At 41.0% G+C, this 20173-nt stretch overlaps 1 protein-coding gene and 1 long non-coding RNA gene across 8 annotated transcripts in view; both read right to left on the minus strand.

Moving 5' to 3' along the window:
• The window catches only part of MTA3 (metastasis associated 1 family member 3), a 155736-nt gene that overhangs the window by 132207 nt on the left and 3356 nt on the right, over positions 1-20173 (minus strand). For 4 of the 7 annotated variants that reach the window (XM_068676725.1, XM_068676721.1, XM_068676723.1 and 1 more), the window contains exons 3-4: positions 3929-3996; positions 2028-2121 (exon numbers count right to left, since the gene is read on the minus strand). In XM_068676725.1, the coding sequence (XP_068532826.1) occupies positions 2028-2121; positions 3929-3996 (162 nt within the window). Of the gene's footprint in view, positions 1-2027; positions 2122-3928; positions 3997-5692; positions 6070-6112; positions 6332-6356; positions 6480-20173 lie in introns of those variants that run through there. The other 3 variants (XM_068676724.1, XM_068676728.1, XM_068676722.1) reach the window with 3 other exon arrangements.
• On the minus strand, positions 12717-19586 carry LOC137853889 (uncharacterized). Its single transcript, XR_011094799.1, has 3 exons — positions 17853-19586; positions 16384-16540; positions 12717-15425 (listed from the first exon to the last, which is right to left on the minus strand). It is a non-coding gene; the product is annotated as an uncharacterized lncRNA (long non-coding RNA).

Raw genomic sequence — 20173 nt, forward strand, 5'->3', positions numbered from 1 at the left:
GAGTAACCAGTGACTGAACTAGAGCTTCAATTCTGTATGAAATTCCCATCTTTCAGCCTTTATTTTGTAACAAACCAGGTAGAAAAGTATCAACATGTTTAGTTATACAAACATTCAAATCATAAATATCCAAATATTTTGTTTAAGTACATTATATTTTTAAACAGAACACGGTGGTATTCCAGAACCAAAACATTTGAATTGATGTGTCATTTAGCTACATCTGCTGTATTGAGCTGTACAAAGACCCAGTCCAGCAATCTTACCCTATATGCTGTGCAGATTCCAGATTGGTCAGAAAGAAAACATTATGTACTGAGAAAATTAATCAATAAGAACAATGGTTAGAAGAATTATGATGTGCAAAACATGGAGTCATTCTCAACAGGCTTATTGAACCAGTTAGAAATTACTTCTTTATTTTCTCACAAGAAAACAGCAAGAGAATCTCAATTCAGAAAACACAAAGGACTCCATGGTGTTTCTACTGACACTGAAGTGCTAGAATACTGCAAAGTGCAACAGACCATCAACAAGTCCTTTCTACTGAAGTGCTGACAAAACACCAATCTAAAGCTCACAGGAGAATTAGAAAAATCTTTTTCACTTTTTCAGATTGAATGATACCCACAGAAATGACACTCCGTTTTTAAAGACAGAAGACAACAACAACAAAAATTAAAGGTGCTTGAGAAGAACTCAAAAGACCACGATGAATCTGGGGGCACAGTACCATAAACAAGTCATCAAAAATTCAAAAGTATATGCAAATAGATGAAAAAAACAAACAAACAAACAAAAATCTCCTTAGAACATAAACAAGATGTATCTTCTACTGTAATACTGTGCTATGTTTAGACGATGGCATTCTAAAAGAAATGATCACATTCTGTACATGTTATTTCTCCTTTCTTTAAAAACCAAGCTTGTACTTCTTCACGCCATATACTCAAATCACCCCCAATTCTTTAAGACCAACAAAAGAATAGATTAAAAGGTAAAAACTGGCTGTTTCTCTTCACCACAGATACTCACATTAGTAACATTATCAGAATTTGACCTTAAAAATGTTGTAAGGTATTTTCTTAAGAGTCCTATCATACCATAATTTATCTGTACACAAAACATGACACTAGATAATGATTTTAAAGAGACACATCCTGGTAAATTGCAAACCACAGAGACTTATAAACCCTGTAATACTTATTTAAAGTATTTTATAAACAAACTGTTATTTACAATATGCATGGTAAATTTAGTGGATGTTAACATTTTAACACTTCAGTTATTTACAAAGTTTGCAGTTACTTACAAACAAGGTTTCAACACTTTGTAAATATTTATTTTCTCACTGATTCTGTTTTTGCCTTCAGAGTTTTTGGTTCTATTATTACAGAAAAGCATAGCATTTCAATTGTTGACCAAACAGTACAAAAGTACATAACAGGCAGTTAAGTACATAACAAAAATGGGACTTTTTTCCCCGTTACCACCCCTTTATTGCTCTTCTGAAAAAACAAGATGATATTTTACTGAATAATAGTTACTTTAAATGCTAACGGCTATTTTACAATGTGCACTGACTTTCAGTCTCTTGGGATACACTTTAGTCTTTACAACATATCTTTTATACAATTGTTTATTACTATCCTGAGTCAAATCAAGCTCTTATGAACGCTCTGAAGCTTAAATTGACTTACAGCCAAGACTTACTTCTGATATTAACCGAGAGTATATGGCTATATTTCTTCCAAAAAAAAAATTTTAAATTAAAAAAAAAAAAAAAAAGGAAAGAAAGAGAAGTATTCAAATGCAGATTTTCAATCATTTTAATACAGTTTAGAAGTCCCAGAAGCATCTGTTAGGAGCAGGGCCAGTATCAGATAATCCTTAGCATCTAACTGGTTATTAATTAATGCCTAATATAAATAAATATTCCTCTTGCCAAAGAAATGCAATTTGAAGTAATTGAGAAAAACTGAACAGGCTGTGATAGAAAGAAAAGATGCCCCATACAGTCTACTTACTAGCATGTTTATCTGCAAGCATTATGAGGCTGTTGGAAATATCTCTTCTCCTGTAAAAACACACCACTTTTGCTTCCACGTTTCCATTAGCAGTCTACAATAAAAGGATAAATTGAGTCAGAACGCATCCCTGCTCAGCTGAGTAATATAAATTACACATCCTTTACTTGTAATTTTTCCTCTTATTAGTAGTTCCTACGCGAACAGCCAGACTGAAATCAAAATTACTCAAGTAAGTATGAGCATCCTGACACGGACCAATCAATTTCACATCAAATTACAGCAATGATTATAGTTATTTACTCGTAAGATTTTATATATTGATCAGTTACTGGGAGATGTAATGCCAGTATCCTGTTAATGTAAGAATCCTCAAGAAATACCAGAGCCTTGTAAAGACTTTTTTGCAACCCAATTTTAGACTGACACAGATATCAACGCACTCCAACATTTCTTTCCAGAACCACGTTTAATAGAACATGGTTTATTGAAAATTCACTAACTTACAAAGTAAAATAGCAATTTAGTTTGCAGTTGTTTTCATGACTCATAGCAGTGATCACATTCTACCATGATATTGTAGAGAGTCTACTAATATTTAAAGAATTGCACTACCTTTCTTGTTATAAATCATAAAAAGTTAATTACCTCAAGTTGTTAAACTCAAGATGTGGCACCAAGAAGTGTCATGTTTTAATTTTCTTATCAAAAAAGAAAGCATCTTATCTCCAATAAAGTGACAACCAAATCATTTCATTGTATATTTGCTCAATACCTTTAACACAGGAAACGCACGCAATTCACAAGTAAGATAACTGGGTTGTATCTTAGAAACCTCTCCCCCCAAGAAGTCAATATATGACTGCTCTACCACCCACAAGCAAGATTAAGTTATAACAATGCAGATTAAAGACAATAAATGTTACATTCAGAACATAATTGGAATCGCTTCTATTACTGTATATAAAAAAGTATCGTTTCTACTAAATCCAAAATGATTTACCATGTACAGAGTTGATGTAGTGTTGGACAGCACTAGCAAGCAACGTGGTTCGTGTCCGGCATGACACAGTGTTGTGTCCCATTAATAAGATGAATTTTTACAGTTCAGATATTTATAACTTATTTTCTAACCACACACAAAAAAAAATATTATTTATGACATCATGATAAACATTTCTGTCATTAACTTTTGACACAATTTACCAGTAAGATAAAATACTGCTCAACTGAACAGTCAAATAAAGAAAAGCACTTTTTTTTTTTAACGTCTTGGTAGTAAGAAAACTGAGAAATATTTGTGTTTTCCCCAAAACAGTACACGGAAAAGGCTCCACACATGCTATATTACAATGCACTTCGGGTAAAGATAGAATACAGTCTCAATTTCTATTCAGAAAGCTGTCCTTCATTCAGACTACCAATAAGCAATGCAATAAACATCCACAGAAGCTGTGTATTGTTATCGGATCACTGAAAAGTCTCACGGACACCCACTTGCTCTTTGTGCATATGTCCAGGAGGAGACACGTTACACGATCACTGTCACTCCAGATAGATTCAGTATCATCACCATAAAAAAAACTGAATTTGCTAACTTCCTCAATCATCCACAGGATTGCCTTGGGATTTTTTTTTTTTTTTTTTTTTTTTTTACAGCAAGGTACTCCTGTTCACCAGGAATAATAAACTGGGTGTTTCCTTAGATAACAGGGCAGAATTACAATGTATCACACAGCAGTATTTCAGCAAGCAAAACATAAACAAATACATAAGAAATCTCAAGGAAGTAAAAAAACATTCTACCAACAGAAATCTGATGGCAGGCAAATGATTGTCAGTCTTGGAAAAGCGCAACAATTCCATCAGAGGCTAAGCAGGAACCTGAGATACTTGCATACCTTGTTAAGCTCTTCAATTCGCCTAATGAGATATGGATTGCTGGAGGAATTTTCAAAATAAACATAATCTGCAATGAAAAAAATGAAAGATGCTGTATTATTTCAAAAATCATATAACTAAAATTCATATATGCTTTAGCGCAAAGTTTGTGTTTTTTTTTTCCTAAAGTTGGATTGACCTCCAGATGACCTCCACAGGTCCCTTCCATCCTCAACCATTCTGTAACCACAGGAAATTTAAGAACGGAGCGCTTTGGTGAGTTTCTAGATTATGGAAATAATGCTTCCGTGACACATGCTACCACACCTTTATTATTATATGTTGTGGTAGTACAGATGTCCAAATAAGTAATGTACATTTCGTGATACTTGCTTTGTTGCCATCTCTGCTCAGTAACACGCAAACTATATTAAGCAGTAACAGATCCTCAAGTCATGAGGGTAGTGGGGTTCTTCTGTGCCAAGATCTCTTACAGGATCATTAGAATAGAAATATTTTCATAGACTTTATGGAAATTCGCTCACATCCTGAAAGCTACTGCCATTTAACATACAAACAAAAAATTGACACGCAACACATTTCCTTCAATAGTTTTCCTCAAAACTTGTTTTTGTCAAATGAAAAAGTAACCATTAAATGCCAACCATACTCCTCTCCGCTCAATACTTGACTTTTGTACCATGCATCTTGCGAATTTTATTTAAGAAAAAATGGCAGGGGACCATAAGAAGGTATAAGATGCAATGCTTTGATGCTACACTGCGGTGGAACGGAGCCTCGGGTAGCTCAATTAGCACCAAAGGAAGAGTAAGATCTCTGGATATGCTTTGTAACTGGTTATTAAGATTAAATGAAGAAATTGGGACTTGATGACCTAAGAAGCAAACCCTACCAAGATTTCGACAGCACCACTCCGATAAGGATTACTTTGATGAGTAAAGGCTGATGGGATTACAACCTAAGCGCCCTAATGACGGGGTGCGCAGATGGGCGACGCGTATACCCCCAGCATGCCTGGGAGCAGATGCTGGAGGCGCCTCGGGCTCACAGCCCCCATCCCCTGCCGGGCTGCCTCCTCCCCCCACCCATCCCCTCGCCCTGCAGAGCAGCAGCAGGAGCAGCAGGAGCCAACTCGCGCGGTGCACCTGAACCCCAGCACCTGGCGCGGAGCCACGTCCCCTGCACCCGGCGCCTGGGGAAAGTTACCCGGGTCAGTTTCAGCAGGTTGCAGGGCTGCAAACTGACCGCTGTTCTTCCACACCCACACGCGGCTCCCACCCGTCCCCCAGCGGGCACAGGCCGGCCGAGCTGACAGCCCCCCCCCCGCCTCCACGGCCGCCCGGGTGCGGCTTGATTCGGCCCCGGGGAGCCGCGGGGAGGCCCGGCCGGGCTGTGCCCGTTGCAGGCGGCTCCCCGCGGGGCAGCGCGGCCAGGACGGGCCCGGCCAGGCCGCAGCGGCGGGGCCGGGGGTCCCGACCCCTTCTCCCGGGGCTCCCCCTGGCCGGGCCCGGGGGTGCGGGTGGGGGGCAGGAAGGTGGCGGCGCCCCCGCGGAGGGCGGCGCTGCCCGGCCCCTCGCTGCCTCCCTCCCTCCTTCCCTCCCCGCCGGCCCCGGCCGCCTCCCCCTGCCCGGGCCTGGGCGCCCGGCTCGGGGCCGAGGCTCCTGGCTCGGGAGGGGGGTGGGGGACACACACACAAGATGGTGGCCGCCCCCCGCTCCGAGCCGGCCCGGGCGCCGTGCGGGCGCTGCCCGCTCCCCACCTACCTCCCACTCGGTACATGTTGGCCGCCATGTCTGCGCTCTGCGCCCTCCTCCTCCTCCTGCCGCCGCCGCCGGGCCGGGCTGGGCGAGGAGGGAGCGGCTCCCGCGGCCCCCCCGCCCCGCGTCGCCCCCACCCGGCGCCACCCCTTCCCCGCCCGGGCACGGGAGGCAGCGCAGGGCCGGGGCGGCCGCTTCCGGAGCCGCCCGGTGGGGAAGGGGTTAATGAACGCCCCCCTTCCCGGCCCTTCCCGGCCCTTCGGGTCCCCTCTCGGGGCCGGCCGCAGGTGGGGCGGCCCCGCTTTGTCCCCGCGGCACGCTTTGTGCCGCCCCCGGCCGGCTCTTTGTGTCCCCCCCCCGAGCTGGCTGAGGCGCTGCGGGAGAAGTTGGGAGCTCCTCGGCCCCGCACGTGTGAGCGCGCAGCACCTGTTGGCCGCTTTGTTGGGTTTTCGGCAGGGAGCATCCCCCGGGAGGCGGCTGGCCGCTCGTCCGATGCCTCAAAAAGCAGCGGTGCCGGTGCCAGGCCAAGCCCATTGCCTCTGTTTGAGCGCAGCCTGCGCCATCGAGTGCAATCCGTAGCTTTCGCCAGCAACTTGGTGCTGCTCCGGCATGCGTCCCTCAAAGGGAAAGGCTTTTTGCCATTTTCCTAAGGATGGTGGTGATTTATTACCTGTTTTGTTCACGTATCTTGAGCCAAGCTAACATTTCACTGCACCCCGAGCTACCAGTTCACCCAACAGAGAGTGAGCTGCCGCGGTGTTTCAAATGATCACATCCTCCCCTCCATTTCCCCCTGCAAGTGGCTGGCAGAGTAAGGTTTCTTCCGCTTTTAGTGCACTTGTAACTTCCAAAGTCACTGCTTCGTGTCAAACAGGCAGCCCAGTACTGAAATCCCTGAAATGTACTGAACAACACAACCCAGTACCAAAAGCCTGAAAGACAGGGAACTAGCATAGTAAACTCACAGCGAGTTCATCTTTTTAGCAAACAGCAGCACATTCATGCCTTAGAAGGAAAAATCTGAAATCTCCCTTTATTTTATCTCCTGTGTGAACATCTGTGGGAGCTGAAATTGTCTCCCAACGAGTACTTCTGTGGGAGCTGAAAAAATGCCCACAGAAACTTGGAAAGTAGCAGCTCTATCCAGCTGGTTATTTCCAGGCACAATAACACCACCTTACCAGGGACCTAAATAAAAATAGCCAGGAGTTATTTGGTGTGTTATTTTTACTCTTGTGGTTTACTGCTTCATTAATGAAACAGAGGTTAAACTTTGAAGGCGAGAGAACGGTTAATTCAAATAACTGGCTTGTCCCAGTCATTATCTATTAAACAAAATGTCTCCAAGCACTTTCCCTCAGCTCAAGCCCACAGTGTGACACTAGAGGAATTTCCCACACTTTGAAGCTTACAATGTGCCCTCCTCCAGCAAGGAGTGCATTTCAATAGAAACAGACTCTCCCTTCCATGATCTGAAGGCACGGCTTATAAATAAGGAAGACAACTCCTGAAGATACAGTATTTGCCTTTCAAAACCCATGAGAAAACCAGGAGTCCCAAGCTGCTCCTCCAGGTTGACGTCCTGAAAACAGCAAGATAAAACTTTATTTACAGCATGCATAACAGCCGAGATAAATAATGTCATTTATATACCTTAGTACTCAGACCCTGGGCCTGATTATTCACACTAATGCAGCTCGTACAGTCACAGACTGCACAAACCTGATATTGCCTGGTGTTCTGCTGCTGTCTGTGAGTAGTTCAAAGTCACTGCTGCAAGCTGAGGAGGGTGGAGATGCATCTAACTGTGCTTGGGTACCAGGCTGCTGGACTCGGTGTATTTTACTTTGGTGCAATGTATACAAACACTTGCATACAGTTTATTTCCTGTGCTATCTCAGTGCATGGAATGGGAAAAAATAAAACTGTGTAAACATCTTCATTTTTCTAAATTAAATATGATGTAAAATTTAAATGCCCTCGTTTCAACCACAACATTGCTGAGGAAAAAAAAAACATATAAGAGCTTTGTCATAACCTGGTAAGTAAACTGCATTCTGCTACAAACTATGGAATTATTTGTGTTGTTCAAAAGAAACCACAGTTCTGTGGTAACTGCAGTCAATGTTACAGAATAGATTATGCCTATTAGAGACACAGTTTACCCAACAACCTCATTTGATGACTTTTTTTTGGTCGTGCCATCCTATGCAGCCCATCATCCCTCCCCACACCTGTGCTGTCCTTCAGCTGAGGAAGTCCTTTTCATCCAGTTTACGGGTCCAGAAAAGCAAAGATGTTCAAAGGAAGTGATCAGAGTTAACAAATAAATAAATAAATAACCAAGAAAACACAGAGCAGGAACGCTGTTCTGTCCCCTTACTGGGACAGTGTCCCTTGCCTTGTCCAGGTCACACACCTTCTGTTGGCTTTTTTCCTTTAGCTGCAGCAGGTGGATCTAAATCATATATGTTCAATACCTGGTAAACTGACTGGAGCTGTACAATTTTCTTGCTGTATTTTAAAAATGTAATGATTAGATAGGTTGGTTTTTGTTTGTTTGTTTCATTAGAGATAGCATAAAAAAATCACTTTTTCTTCTCATGCAGTTTAAGGCTTCTTTCTCACACCTGGATTTGAATGGATAAAGGGAATGGTAATGTACTATCAGAGAATTTTATTCATGAGTTTTCATTTCACCTCCCTGTAGCTTTACAGAAACCAAAAGTTGTTTTCAGCCACTGGCAGAACTCTGGCTGCTCACACAAGCTCAGAGGTTTCAGGACAAATTCTCAAGGGCCGTTCCATCAGACACAAAAATGCCTTACTCCGATGTTCTCTTCCCACTACTGCAGAGCCAAGACTAGATTTTCAAAAGGCTCTGAGAACCTTATCATTTCAGAAAGTGGCGGCACAGGGAAACTCTCCTTAGAGCTGTCTTGTGCTGTCCTTGTATCCTGTTTTGGGTCCCAAGAGTTTAATTTTGAAGGTTCCTGTCCAATATCTTCTCTACAAATCTTAAAAAAAAAAAAAAAAAAAAAAAAAGCCCAAACAGCAAAACAGAGGAAAAACACAAACACACGCAAAACTTGTTTGCAGAACACAAACACACACAAAACTTGCTTGCAGAAAACATCAGTGCTGAAGATAAATCTTCCTACTAAATAAAACTGACAGTTCAGATGTCTAAAGTAAAATATGTTGATAGGAGCGTGTTTAAGACTGGACTATTTTTGGCTCTCAAAGGTAGAAGCACCATACTGAAATCAACAAAAATGTCGAAGAGTTGCTTGTACCATAATAAAAGGTGCTCAGGTCCCTGTAGACCTTTCACTGAGACACGTCTTCATGCTGATGCAACAGAAAGGAAATGTCATTTAGGGTTTCCCATCCTTGGGCCATCCTTACATGGCCTAACTCAAAGTGCCTCAGCCGAGCATTTCTTTTTGGCATGACTGATCTGACAACAGAGGAAACATTAAGCAGAGGGTTTATGAGTTCATGCTAAGGGAATGTGACTGCCTTCTTAGTAAGACTTTGCTACAATGGGTAAGCAGACTGTATGCCTGAAACCTATTCAAAGAGTTAAAAAAATATAAAGAACCTTACAAGATTTCTCATCAGCTTAAACTCCTACTTATACTGAGAGTAACTCATTGCCACAGAGGACTTAGGTAGTTCACAGACTTGTCATATTTGAATCAAAAATAATATGTAGAATACACAAAGTCACTTTCACTTAGCATGAACGAACATGCCAGTTAGTATGGCTGTACATCCATCAGACAGGCTTAAGTACATTCACTTTTTTTTCCACTAATGCGAAGACACATTGTAGCTTGCAAAAGCTCATTAATGAATTTCTAGCAGAAAGAGAATTCTTATTGCTATCACTTATTTAGTCACCAGAGAAATACATTTTTCCATTTTGATACTCATGATTATGTTTATAAAAGCCTTAGATAACGTCCATTGTATAAAAGGCATTGTGTAAGATTCTCTAATTTAATTTACTGGAATATAAAATTCACTGTTTATTATCAAAAGCAACAGAAAATTTTAGCTACCTCTACTGAAGAACTAACTAGGTGCAATCTGTAATGGATGCTTCATCCTTTTTATAAATCAGCAAAAAAAAAAATAAATAAAAAAAATCCACCCTCTCACAAAAGAAAATCATCTTCTCTTGGCATCAGAAATAATGTTTTTTATCGACTCTGTGAATCAGATCTCTCAAGAGACTGTTAGCTAAATACAATGTCACTATTTTCATTAAATATGATTTAAAAAATAGCTTAAAGTTAATTGCTGAATTATCAGTAGACTGAAGATTTAGATGTTCAATCCAAATCTTAAAGTTGTAAGAATGCCACTAAATCAATGTGTGAATAAAAGCAGTGCTTATGTTGGCAACAAGATATTTTTGAGTGGGTATTGAAAAAGAGATATTTGGTAATGGTTTTTCAATAAGTATCATACAATTATGTGGATGGATGCTATAGCCTACCATATGGCACTGCTTTGAACCAATATATAATTTTATTTCCCATAAATCATACAATTGAATTAAGGACATTTTCTGCAAAATAAATCAGACCTGGACTGGTATGTATCTGCCTTCTTGTTCTGACTGCATGTGCTTTAATGAAAACCATTCTATCACAAAAGGAAATATTGCTACCATTTTGAGGGAAGGACTGTAAAGTAGCCTTTATTGTTAATCTGTAAGAAACTACTATTAAAGACTATATGTTGAAAAAATGCACTTCTTTCACTCCACAAGCATAACTCTCACAGTTTTGCTAATTAACTCAGTAACAGAGTAAAGATCTTATTTACTAATCAGAGAAAAAAAAAAAGTATATATCTGTTCACCCAGAGCTTTTATTACACCTGCCAATGTATTTTGCAGTTCACATCCTAATGGAGAAAAAGCCTAGAGCTCTAGGATTCAGTCTTGTAACCCATTTTGTTTGCTAGAATACATAGGTTCACATCTTGCCCCTTGTAAATTCAGTGTGAGTTTTGTGGTTGACTTCATTAGAACTAAGATGAGACTAATGTGTACCTTATTTTTGACGTAAGAGAAGCTGATAATCAGAGCAGCTGGAAGCACGTTGGATGCATTCATCTGCAGCACTCCTAAATTAAGCCATTTTGGCCTTAACCATAATTACACTAGATAGAGATTAAACACACCACACTGGATTTACTCTTCCTCTCTCCCCTTCCCTCAATTGATCTATTTTTTGTGCTAAACACCTGCTAAAAAGCTGTCAAAGGTGCTTAATGACACAGATTTAAGTAGAGTACAGTACATTCATCTAAGCAGAATTAATTTAAGTCAAGGCCTCGGCATCTGTTCAGCTCAGTTTTTCTGGGGATCGAATGATTACAGGCAAGTAACACCCAAGTGCAACTTATTGATCAAGGGTACAGAAGGCCTCTTCGTGCCTTACCATGCCTCTAACCACTGCCTTGTGTTTCCATTATGGAAGGGTTTGACCTAAAATTCTCAGTACTGCTTTTATTTTTAGCTTTGAAAAATCAGAATAATTTCTTCATGCAGGTCAGCATAGTGACCTGACAATTGCTCACTGCTCTGTTGGTATAAGAGACGGTTGGGTGGATTTCAGGGACGCATTTATCACTGGTGCACACCTTCCTCCTCAATCAGTGGAATCATGCCTGCTTATACGTAGCAAATTTCACTTTGTTTTCAAGTGACCTTTGTTTCTAAAAATAGGCAGTGCCACAGAGGAGGTCAGTTTGCCCGCCTGATTAGCAGACTGCTGACTCCCTGACTTGCTTCTGCAATCAATGTGCACTCTGACAAGGAGGAGAGCAGCGCTCCCGAGCACTGCAGCAATGCCGTTATTTTGGAAAGCATCAGTGGTCGCTTTTAGGAGAAGCTGGGTCTTTCATCTGGAGACAACCACATACCTGGCTGAAGTCAGTGAAACATGCAGCATTCATTCTCTCAGGATCAGAGGAAAGATCTCGTAACGCCCCCTTAGGTCACCAGATAGCTGCAGATGGCTCAGGTCACCACACCAGGCATGAGTTGATGACACGAAATATTGCAGAAGGATTGTCTACGAGAGGCTCTCTAGCTGCAAAGCTGGCAGGCTTTTTCTGTTTATTTGTTTTAAATCAGCTATGTGTTATGCCTGGCAAGAAGAAACAAACAGTTTGAAAACCCTGTTCCAGGAGATCTTACATATTTCATAAATGGGAGTATAATGAGGAGTGTAATTTGGATGTGATACCAACTCACGCATCCTGCAAGTTCTGCAGTAATGGTTCCCTGCTTGCTACAAGCAGGCACAAGAAGAGTCAGATTTGTGCCAAATAGGCACAAACAGAATAACTGAACATGTGCCCTCCCTCTGAAGCATCCCCATCCAGTAAAAATCCCCCCAACTATCACAGTTAAGTCTCCTTTCTCTTTATCGAAGACAGATGACAATACTACTTCCTGATAGCTCTACCGTGCCCATGTTCAATACATCAAGTTTTACTCTTCTCCCTGGCAAACTGAAGATTTTCCGCTCTCTAAACTTTGGGTTCATTTATCAGATGAGCTTCTAACTGCTCTTCAAGCTCCACAGCTTGGGTTACAGTTACTGCTAGGAATGGAAATCCATAAAATCTAGATACCCAAGATTAACAGCCTGCAAATATCTGAGTTTTAATATTCTACAATATTGTCCAGAAGAGAAAGGAATATTTTATGTGCTTAAAAACAAGTTGCTCTTATAATTTATAGTTCAAATTAAAAAAAAAAAAAAAAAGGTACATAAGGTACATAAGTCTTTTTCTCCTTACGAAGCTCCACTGGGACATAAAAATACAGCATATAGCTGAGACTAACATACACACAGAGCCAAAATTGAATGTTTCCATTCCTCTGTCTTCCTCAAAGTTATCCAGCCAACTACTCTCAAACAGGGAATTTGCAATGAAGAGAATTGCTCGGGGAAATCACAAATTCTTGCTCTTCTGGAAGAATATGACCAAAGAAATATCTTTTATATAATGCTCTTTGAAATAACCTAGATTCCTTGATCCAGTATCTCTGCAATGGAGCTCTGAAAACACTCCATGCTGCCAGTGCCACGCTGGGACAGAACTCAGAAGTTCTTAAAAACAAGCAAACAAAACAAACAAACCAACAAACACACAACAGAAAGAAAGAAGGAGCTTTTAGTTCACACGCATTATGGTGCATTGGCTTTCTCGTGCTTGTAAATTCAAGAATAAACTACACTGGAATAACCCCCTTTTATACTGACACAGCTATATTTCATTGAGGAATCTGTAAAAGTATTAAAACTAATACATATTAACACCGATGGAGAGAAGAAAACAACAAAACATACACACACACAAATAAAATAATAATAATAATAAAAAAAATAAGCAAAAGCACCAAAGCAATAAGTTTTTCATGACTATTTTAACTGAAGCCAATTCCTGAATTTCATCTGAGTACCAGCTTAGCAGTGAGGTCAAAGTACAAACATCTGTGTACACAAAATGCCCAGAAGACATCAGAGAGAAGACAAACACAGCTCATGCTGCTAAATCACGTATAGTCTGAGACAGAAGAGGCCTGCTCATGCACATTGCTCAGATCTGCTTCCAGCAGTTCTGGTCGTCTTCCCAAATGAAGACTTACGTCCCTTTGAGGACTGGCTGGGTCTGTGAATAAGCCATGGTCAGCACCCAAAACCATCCCAGTAGGTCTCAGTTCTACCAGGTGCTGAACACCATCTGCTTTCATGAATGTCCGTTGAAGATGCATAATAGGAAATGCAGGTAGAAGGCCCTCCAACTTTGCAGGGCTGCAGAGTACTGTAGAGGTTTTCTTGTAATAATTATTCATAACAGCAGTTCCCTACAGTGTTCTCCATGAAAATAGTTCAAAATACTATACCACAACAGGGAGGGGGAAATTTCAATAAAAATATCCTAGCCATAGTGGCTGTCAAGCCTTTCAGAATATGACATTTTTAATGAATATTTTAAGAAGATTGCATGTTTTGATTGAGTTCTCTTTTGGTGGTTTCCCTACATTTCGTGATGGGGAAAGGTTATTTATGATTGTTTGATGAATATTTTATGCTGAACACAAGTTGTGTGTTTGGCTATCAACCTTTTCTGTTTAGAAAAGAAAATAACAAATGACTGAATATAGCATCATGATCTCTTATGACGGGGGAAGCAGGAGAAGGTGTTTGTGCAGGGGTGTAGTGTTGCCTCCCATAGGATGGCATCCGGATGCCACGGAGTTTACACTACTAAATATGAGATTTCACCACAACTCTTTAGCAAGCTTAATAAAACCTGTAAAGCACAGAATACGTTAAGTTTATGTCATTTCTACCACTGAAACTTTAAGAGAAGCTCTGCTCAATAGCAGTTGTGATTTAAAGGTGACCAGACATTTTTGAAAGGCTTTGTATCTGCCATTTTCCCTCATACACCCAAATGCAAAAAGAAAAAAGTATCAACTTACAGTTTAAGTCTCTCTTTTTTTTTTTTAATGGAACAAACTGTGCTGCTGAACAGCTTCCCTATTCACCTGCAGGTTTCTACAGTGAAGTAGCACAAGGAATGAAAACAGTATTTCCTACTCTATCATTTCTTAGCAAATTCAGATACATTTCCGAAGGTAATGCACAGTTCAAGAACTTCATTGTTCAGCTTTGAGCTGTTTCCTAAAAATACTGGGAAACCTATCACACTGTAAAAATTATTTCCCTACCAAAGAGGACAGAAGTAACTAGACTTTTTCATGATCTTCCTGGAATTGAGTATTAAATCTAAGTATTCACTTTCTGTTGAAGTCTGCTGTTCTGAACAGCAAAAGGTAGTGTTGCTATTTCAGGCACACCAGTCTTGCAATCCCCTCTCAGTGCAAGACTTCTGGGCACAGAGAACCCATCACATCACCATTCATAACTCTAGAATTTTCTCCATCGTTATTTCCATTAGCAGCCTCTATTCCAAGGTTTATAACCTGGCATGGAAAGTTCATGCTAGACTGAAATTCATCCTGCACTATTTTCTTTTTTGCTACAGAATTGTTTCTCTGGTTGTAGGAAACAGACAGGATTGCTTTTGTGTTAACAAAGTACACAAAGAATCAAATGCCTGCAAACAACTGTACCAAGCAACTTGTCTATGAGAACTAATTGTTCTGTTACTCAAAATAGCAGTCTCTTGAGCTGGTTGACCTAAGTGGTCACATTTTTTACGATGCACATTCCTTTGAATGGAATTTGTTACTGCACGATAAAAAAATACTTAAATACATTGAATATTGGACTACTAGACAGACCATCACTATTAGCAATGAAAATGTATTATTTTATTTGTCTATAGAGACTCACAAATACTGGGCTGTGATTAGCCCTCAGTCGTACCAGAATAACTCTACTGATGCCATCAAGTTAATCCACATGAATCCCAGTCCTGGGGAAGGCACAGGAACATGGGTGTGTGATTACACCATCCTGTGTTGGGCTGAACCTTTAGAGCACAACTGCACGGAGGGAAGGCCACATTTGCCTGCTCTGCACCCAGAGAGGACAGGGCAGTAGCAGGACTGCCAGATCTCCCCAAGGCTCAGGAAGGGGATGCTGGACCACATCCCACAAACTTGGCAAGAAGCTCAGCGTTAGGAATTGCAGCTCCACCAGCTTATCTTCCTCATTGACTTTAAGGATTGCTCCTTTGGGGAACAAAGTGCAAGAGACTGTAAATAATAATTAAAAAAAAAAAATCAACAGCACAAGTAGACAATCTGATTACATGTTTGTCAGTGCTGAGTATTTTCCACATTATGTTAAGTCACTGGAATAGTGAACTTAATAGACAAGAAGATTGTAAGGGATATTCTCCAGCTAATCTGTGGAAATAATAAGAAAGAGCACCAGGCTGTGGCAGATCCCTAGTTACTGCTGGGACCCAGCCATGGCAACTGTACGTGGCTTTGGACAGAGAGAGCTCTCCCCAGGGACAGCTGGTGAAGGCACCGCTTCTCAGAGCACTCTGCAGGCTGAGCAGAGAAATCCTCACGGTCCTGGGCTTCTGGAAAACAGCAGCACAGGATTCCAATCCTATGTTTTGGTTGGTGCTTCTTACTTGAAAAGGAAGGAAAAAAGGAAAAGAAAAAAAAAAATAAAGAAAATAAACTGTTCCTTCCCCATTCTTATTCTTTTTTTGATAAGAAATACTTTTTAATAGATAAGTTACAAAAAAAAAAAAAAAAAAAAAAAGAAAAAAAGTTAGGTAGAAGGCAGAAAACCAGCAATGTAAATTAGTGAATTAACAACAGATCTCAGAATTAAAGATGTAACTATAGCAGGAAAGAAATCAAACAAACAAGGCACTGCAAACGTGAGATGTGTGTTCCCAGTTTGAAGCCTGCTTGGCAGCACAAATGTTTAAACAGATGAAATTTCTAAAAAAGAAAGAAGAAAGAAGAGTCACATGTAAACCTGCTGGAGAAAAAAAAATGTATTGATCATCTGATAACAATACTTTTCAGAAAATTAAGGAAGCAGCATGTTGTTAAGGCCGTGCATTGTGGTTTTAATAAGCATGACACCACAACAGAAAATAATAATTTTTTAAGCCCCAAATCCCCAAACAGAAAGAAAGAAGCTTCTCCAGTTTCTGTGACATACCAGAAGAATGCTGCAGTGCCTGGGCAGAGGTTCTGCTAAGGGTAGGAGCTTCCATGGTTGTTCCTGCAGTTCCCCACCATTTAGGACCATGGGAATATCGTACTCGTTGAAGTGCAACAACACCACAGTATGCCTCATTAAATGACGTTGAGCTTTTCTAAAAAGACACGTACAATTTTCTTCTACTAGTTTCAAGATTATTGATGTCTTCTGCCCTGTTTTTGCAATCATTAACACACTCATCCCTATCCCACACCACCCCACACCCCCTGAAAAAGAAAAAAAAAAATAAATCACACCAAACACACACTGCCATGGAAGACATGATTTAGAATCTGAAATGAGTGCTCTGTTTTATTCCAGCTCTTGCAGTTGAAAGGCACATCTATAAACCCACCTTGAAACTAACATTTCAGTCATTTTGAAAATTTACCAAAGATCTTTATCAGAGTAAATTTGCACAGCTCCACAGACTACAGTAATAATTTGCTTCTTAGCCATTATTTCTTAGCCAGGCAAGATTTGTTTTGTTATCAAGACTGTGAAATTTTGTTTATCTGCTGCATCCAGGCTGGAGTCAGTCCTAAGCTGACAGCAAAGTTGCAGCCAAGTCACTGCAACCTCAGCCGCTAGGCTCCACGGTTTATCCCAGCAGGAAGCCAAGAAATTAGGAGATGTGTAAATTGCTAATGTTGGTTGATCAGCTTTCCATGCTGCAGGTATATTGGTAGGCGAGTTGGAGAGGTATTGGCCATTACAGCAGCAGGGGTGGCCCACCTGCAGTTTGCATTTCAGCATGACACAGCCGCTACCGAGCTCCAAAAAGTCCATGGGCAGCACTAACACACACCGCCGTGGTGAAGGATTGCATCTCATCCAGCTGCAATTTCATTAGGAGTTCAGCCTGAGTGATAGAGGAATAATGCTGGCAAACCTCTCATCCTAGTCCTTCCCCTCCCTCCCCAAGGGAAGTGAAACACAGGGAGTCCACCTTCCCCTTCTGTATTGGTGGGGAAAGAGCAATTAACAAATATGTTGCAGCTTCCCAAGGAGGGAATCGGGAAGTGTGACTTGGTTTAAAATGAGGGGAAGGTCAGCATGCATTTGCTAGCACAGAAATGGTGTAATAGGCAAAAATGTGTTAAAAAAAAAAAAAAAAAAAAAGCAAACACCTGAAATCAGTAACTGCACAAAATGAAGCTATGGTAGCTTATATCGGAGGAGAATATAGCATAATAACCACACAGAAACAAGTATCTCTACAGTGCAAAAAGAAAAAATATTTTCTCATGTAGTTGGTTTAATTTCATGAACTCCTCAGATGTTTTGATCGCCTTTTAGACAGCAGAGTTAGCAATCTACTGTATAGTTCTGGTGGGCTCTGCTGCAAGCATCCATACGTGATCCCAAACATCAGCTGTTACATCTGGAAGTCACACATGAGCATAGCATCATGAGGAATGTCCTACCTTCATCAAACGAGACTGCGACTCATTCTGGCTGCAAGCAACGTTTCTGGCTGTGCAACATAGATAATGGTATGATCACTTTTACTTTCCTTTCCAGGGCATAGTCTAGTTTCCCGTGTGATTTAGGAAGTAGTCACTTGATGTACAGGGTGAGAAGTTACTGCTCCAGGAGGTGGATGCCAACTCCCACCAGCAGTGCAGCAGTGAACTTGGGGAACATTGATGTAGCTTGCTTAGGTTTTGAGAGTGCTTGTGTAGGAGCCTGGGGAGGCCTGTGTGCAGCTGTTCACATGCAGCCTAGGATAATACAACCTTTTTGCCAGAAGCAAGAGTACTCTCCAATACATTGCGGGTAAGTCAGATAAGTTACAGAAAGTAACCGAGGGATCTTTAGTTTATATCTGCACAGCAACGAGAGACAAACTTCCATTTAACATCCTAAGAGGTAAAGTTGGGCTGGAGTGTAATGAAGCTATGCTCCAGTTGTTCCTGGAGCCCAAAGGTTTTAACACCTCATTGGACTGCAGAGTCAGGGCTGCCAATGTCCAGAGGAGGGATATGGACACACCAAGTTCTCCAGTGCTGCTGTGACAGGCTCAGGAAAAGAGAAATTTTACAAAGAGGTTGGATCTCATTTTCACTGAGAAGCAGAGGATTTGTTCGAACAGAACAAAGACATTATTGCTTTACTAACTTTAACTGGATAGGTATTGACTTCAGTTTAAGTATTTTAGTAACCTAAACATCATTTTTAAGTTTTAAATAGTTACACAAACATTTCTCTGTGCAAGCAAGTTTGATCTTTTTTTATAAACCAGTGTAGTCAACAGAAAGACTTCCTGGGACTTCTAGAAGAACATGTAGGACTAGACAAAGAGATGAATAATTCTTTTTAAAGGTAAAAATCTGAATGTAAGAGATCAAAAAAATTTAATTTTGTATCCTCAAGTGAAAATAAGACTTGATTTTTGCATCATTTACTGTAGTTTAGTACAACTGAACAGTCACTCGGTATTTGTGGAGAGCAGTATTTCAGGAGGTACTATTTCTCCTGTTTGTCAAGAAGCAAGTGAAATTTTTCAGAAGCACCTTTTTTAACTTTATTTCCATTGAAGTGTAAAGTTTGGAGCAGTGTAATAGCAAGACAAGAGTTTCTAAGTCTCGTCTCCTTCCCCCAAGGACGTAGATGAAATAGAGAAGTACCCTATTTCTCACTAAGGAGCAAAAAATGCTAACCAGTATTTCCAGGAGCTTCTCCTTGGAATATTTTTTCACAAATCCCGTAGAACCCTACTTGCAGGACTCTAATTAAAATGAGACTTGGCCACAGTGAGATAGACCTCTGTGCTCATCACCGCCTCTAAACGAGTGGGCAGGGGTACACATGCTGCCTTTGCTGGCTCTGTAGAGCTCTCTGTCTCCTCCCCAGTGAGGGGATTCAGCTGCCTCAATTCCCTTCCCAAAGGCCATGGGTGACCCACTTGTCACTCAAGCGTGCATCCACACCAAGTCCCAGCCAACACAGCTTCTACACTTCCAGTCTTGCTCTTCCATGAGGCACAACAGGGGCTCAACTCAGTAACCTGAACACAGACATGAGGTGTTACCTCTGTGGCATCCAGGTCAACTGCAAGGGCAGGTGGACAGGATGCTGAAGGCCCCAGTAGTGCATACAATGCCCTCAAGTTTCCTCATTCATCTCAAGTGACACTAACACACACATTAACTGCACACATTGAAAAAAGGAAAAAAAAAAAAAAAAAAGTACATAACCCTTTACATTAGCTAATGCCAAAAACGTTAAGATCATGACAAAATAAAATTTATGTGCATTCATATGGCCCAGTGTCTTCCTGTTCTCAGAGAATATTTTGGATTCACCTGCACATACGGCTTCCCCAAATCCCAGTATTTCTCTCCATCTTCTCTGCAGACAGTTTCCCTTCCCCTTGGTAAGCATTTAGTAAAGTATCTCACTGGTGTGAAAATCTATTCCTGTGTTCTTCTTTCCTGTGAAAGTATGTTCATGCCTTTGAATTCCCCATTAGCAAGTCTCCTTCTAATTGCCTTCCTCAGGCAAGCAACGTCCTTCTCCTCGTGCTTTGCGTCTTGCTGCCTGGAGTTCAGATGTAACAAACTGGTCGAACCCAGCCAGCAGCAGTCTCTGACCAAGAGGGCTTCCTTTGACCCAGTGATCACTGAAATTTAATAACCTTCAGTAATTAGCCCAGCATCAGGTCCAAGAATCTTTGCTGGGTGTTCTGTCAACGTGGAGGTGACAGACAACAGGGAAGGCAGCTGTGTGTCTCACTGAAAAAGCT

Source organism: Anas acuta, chromosome 3, assembly GCF_963932015.1.
Source record: "Anas acuta chromosome 3, bAnaAcu1.1, whole genome shotgun sequence".
Lineage (NCBI taxonomy): Eukaryota > Metazoa > Chordata > Aves > Anseriformes > Anatidae > Anas > Anas acuta.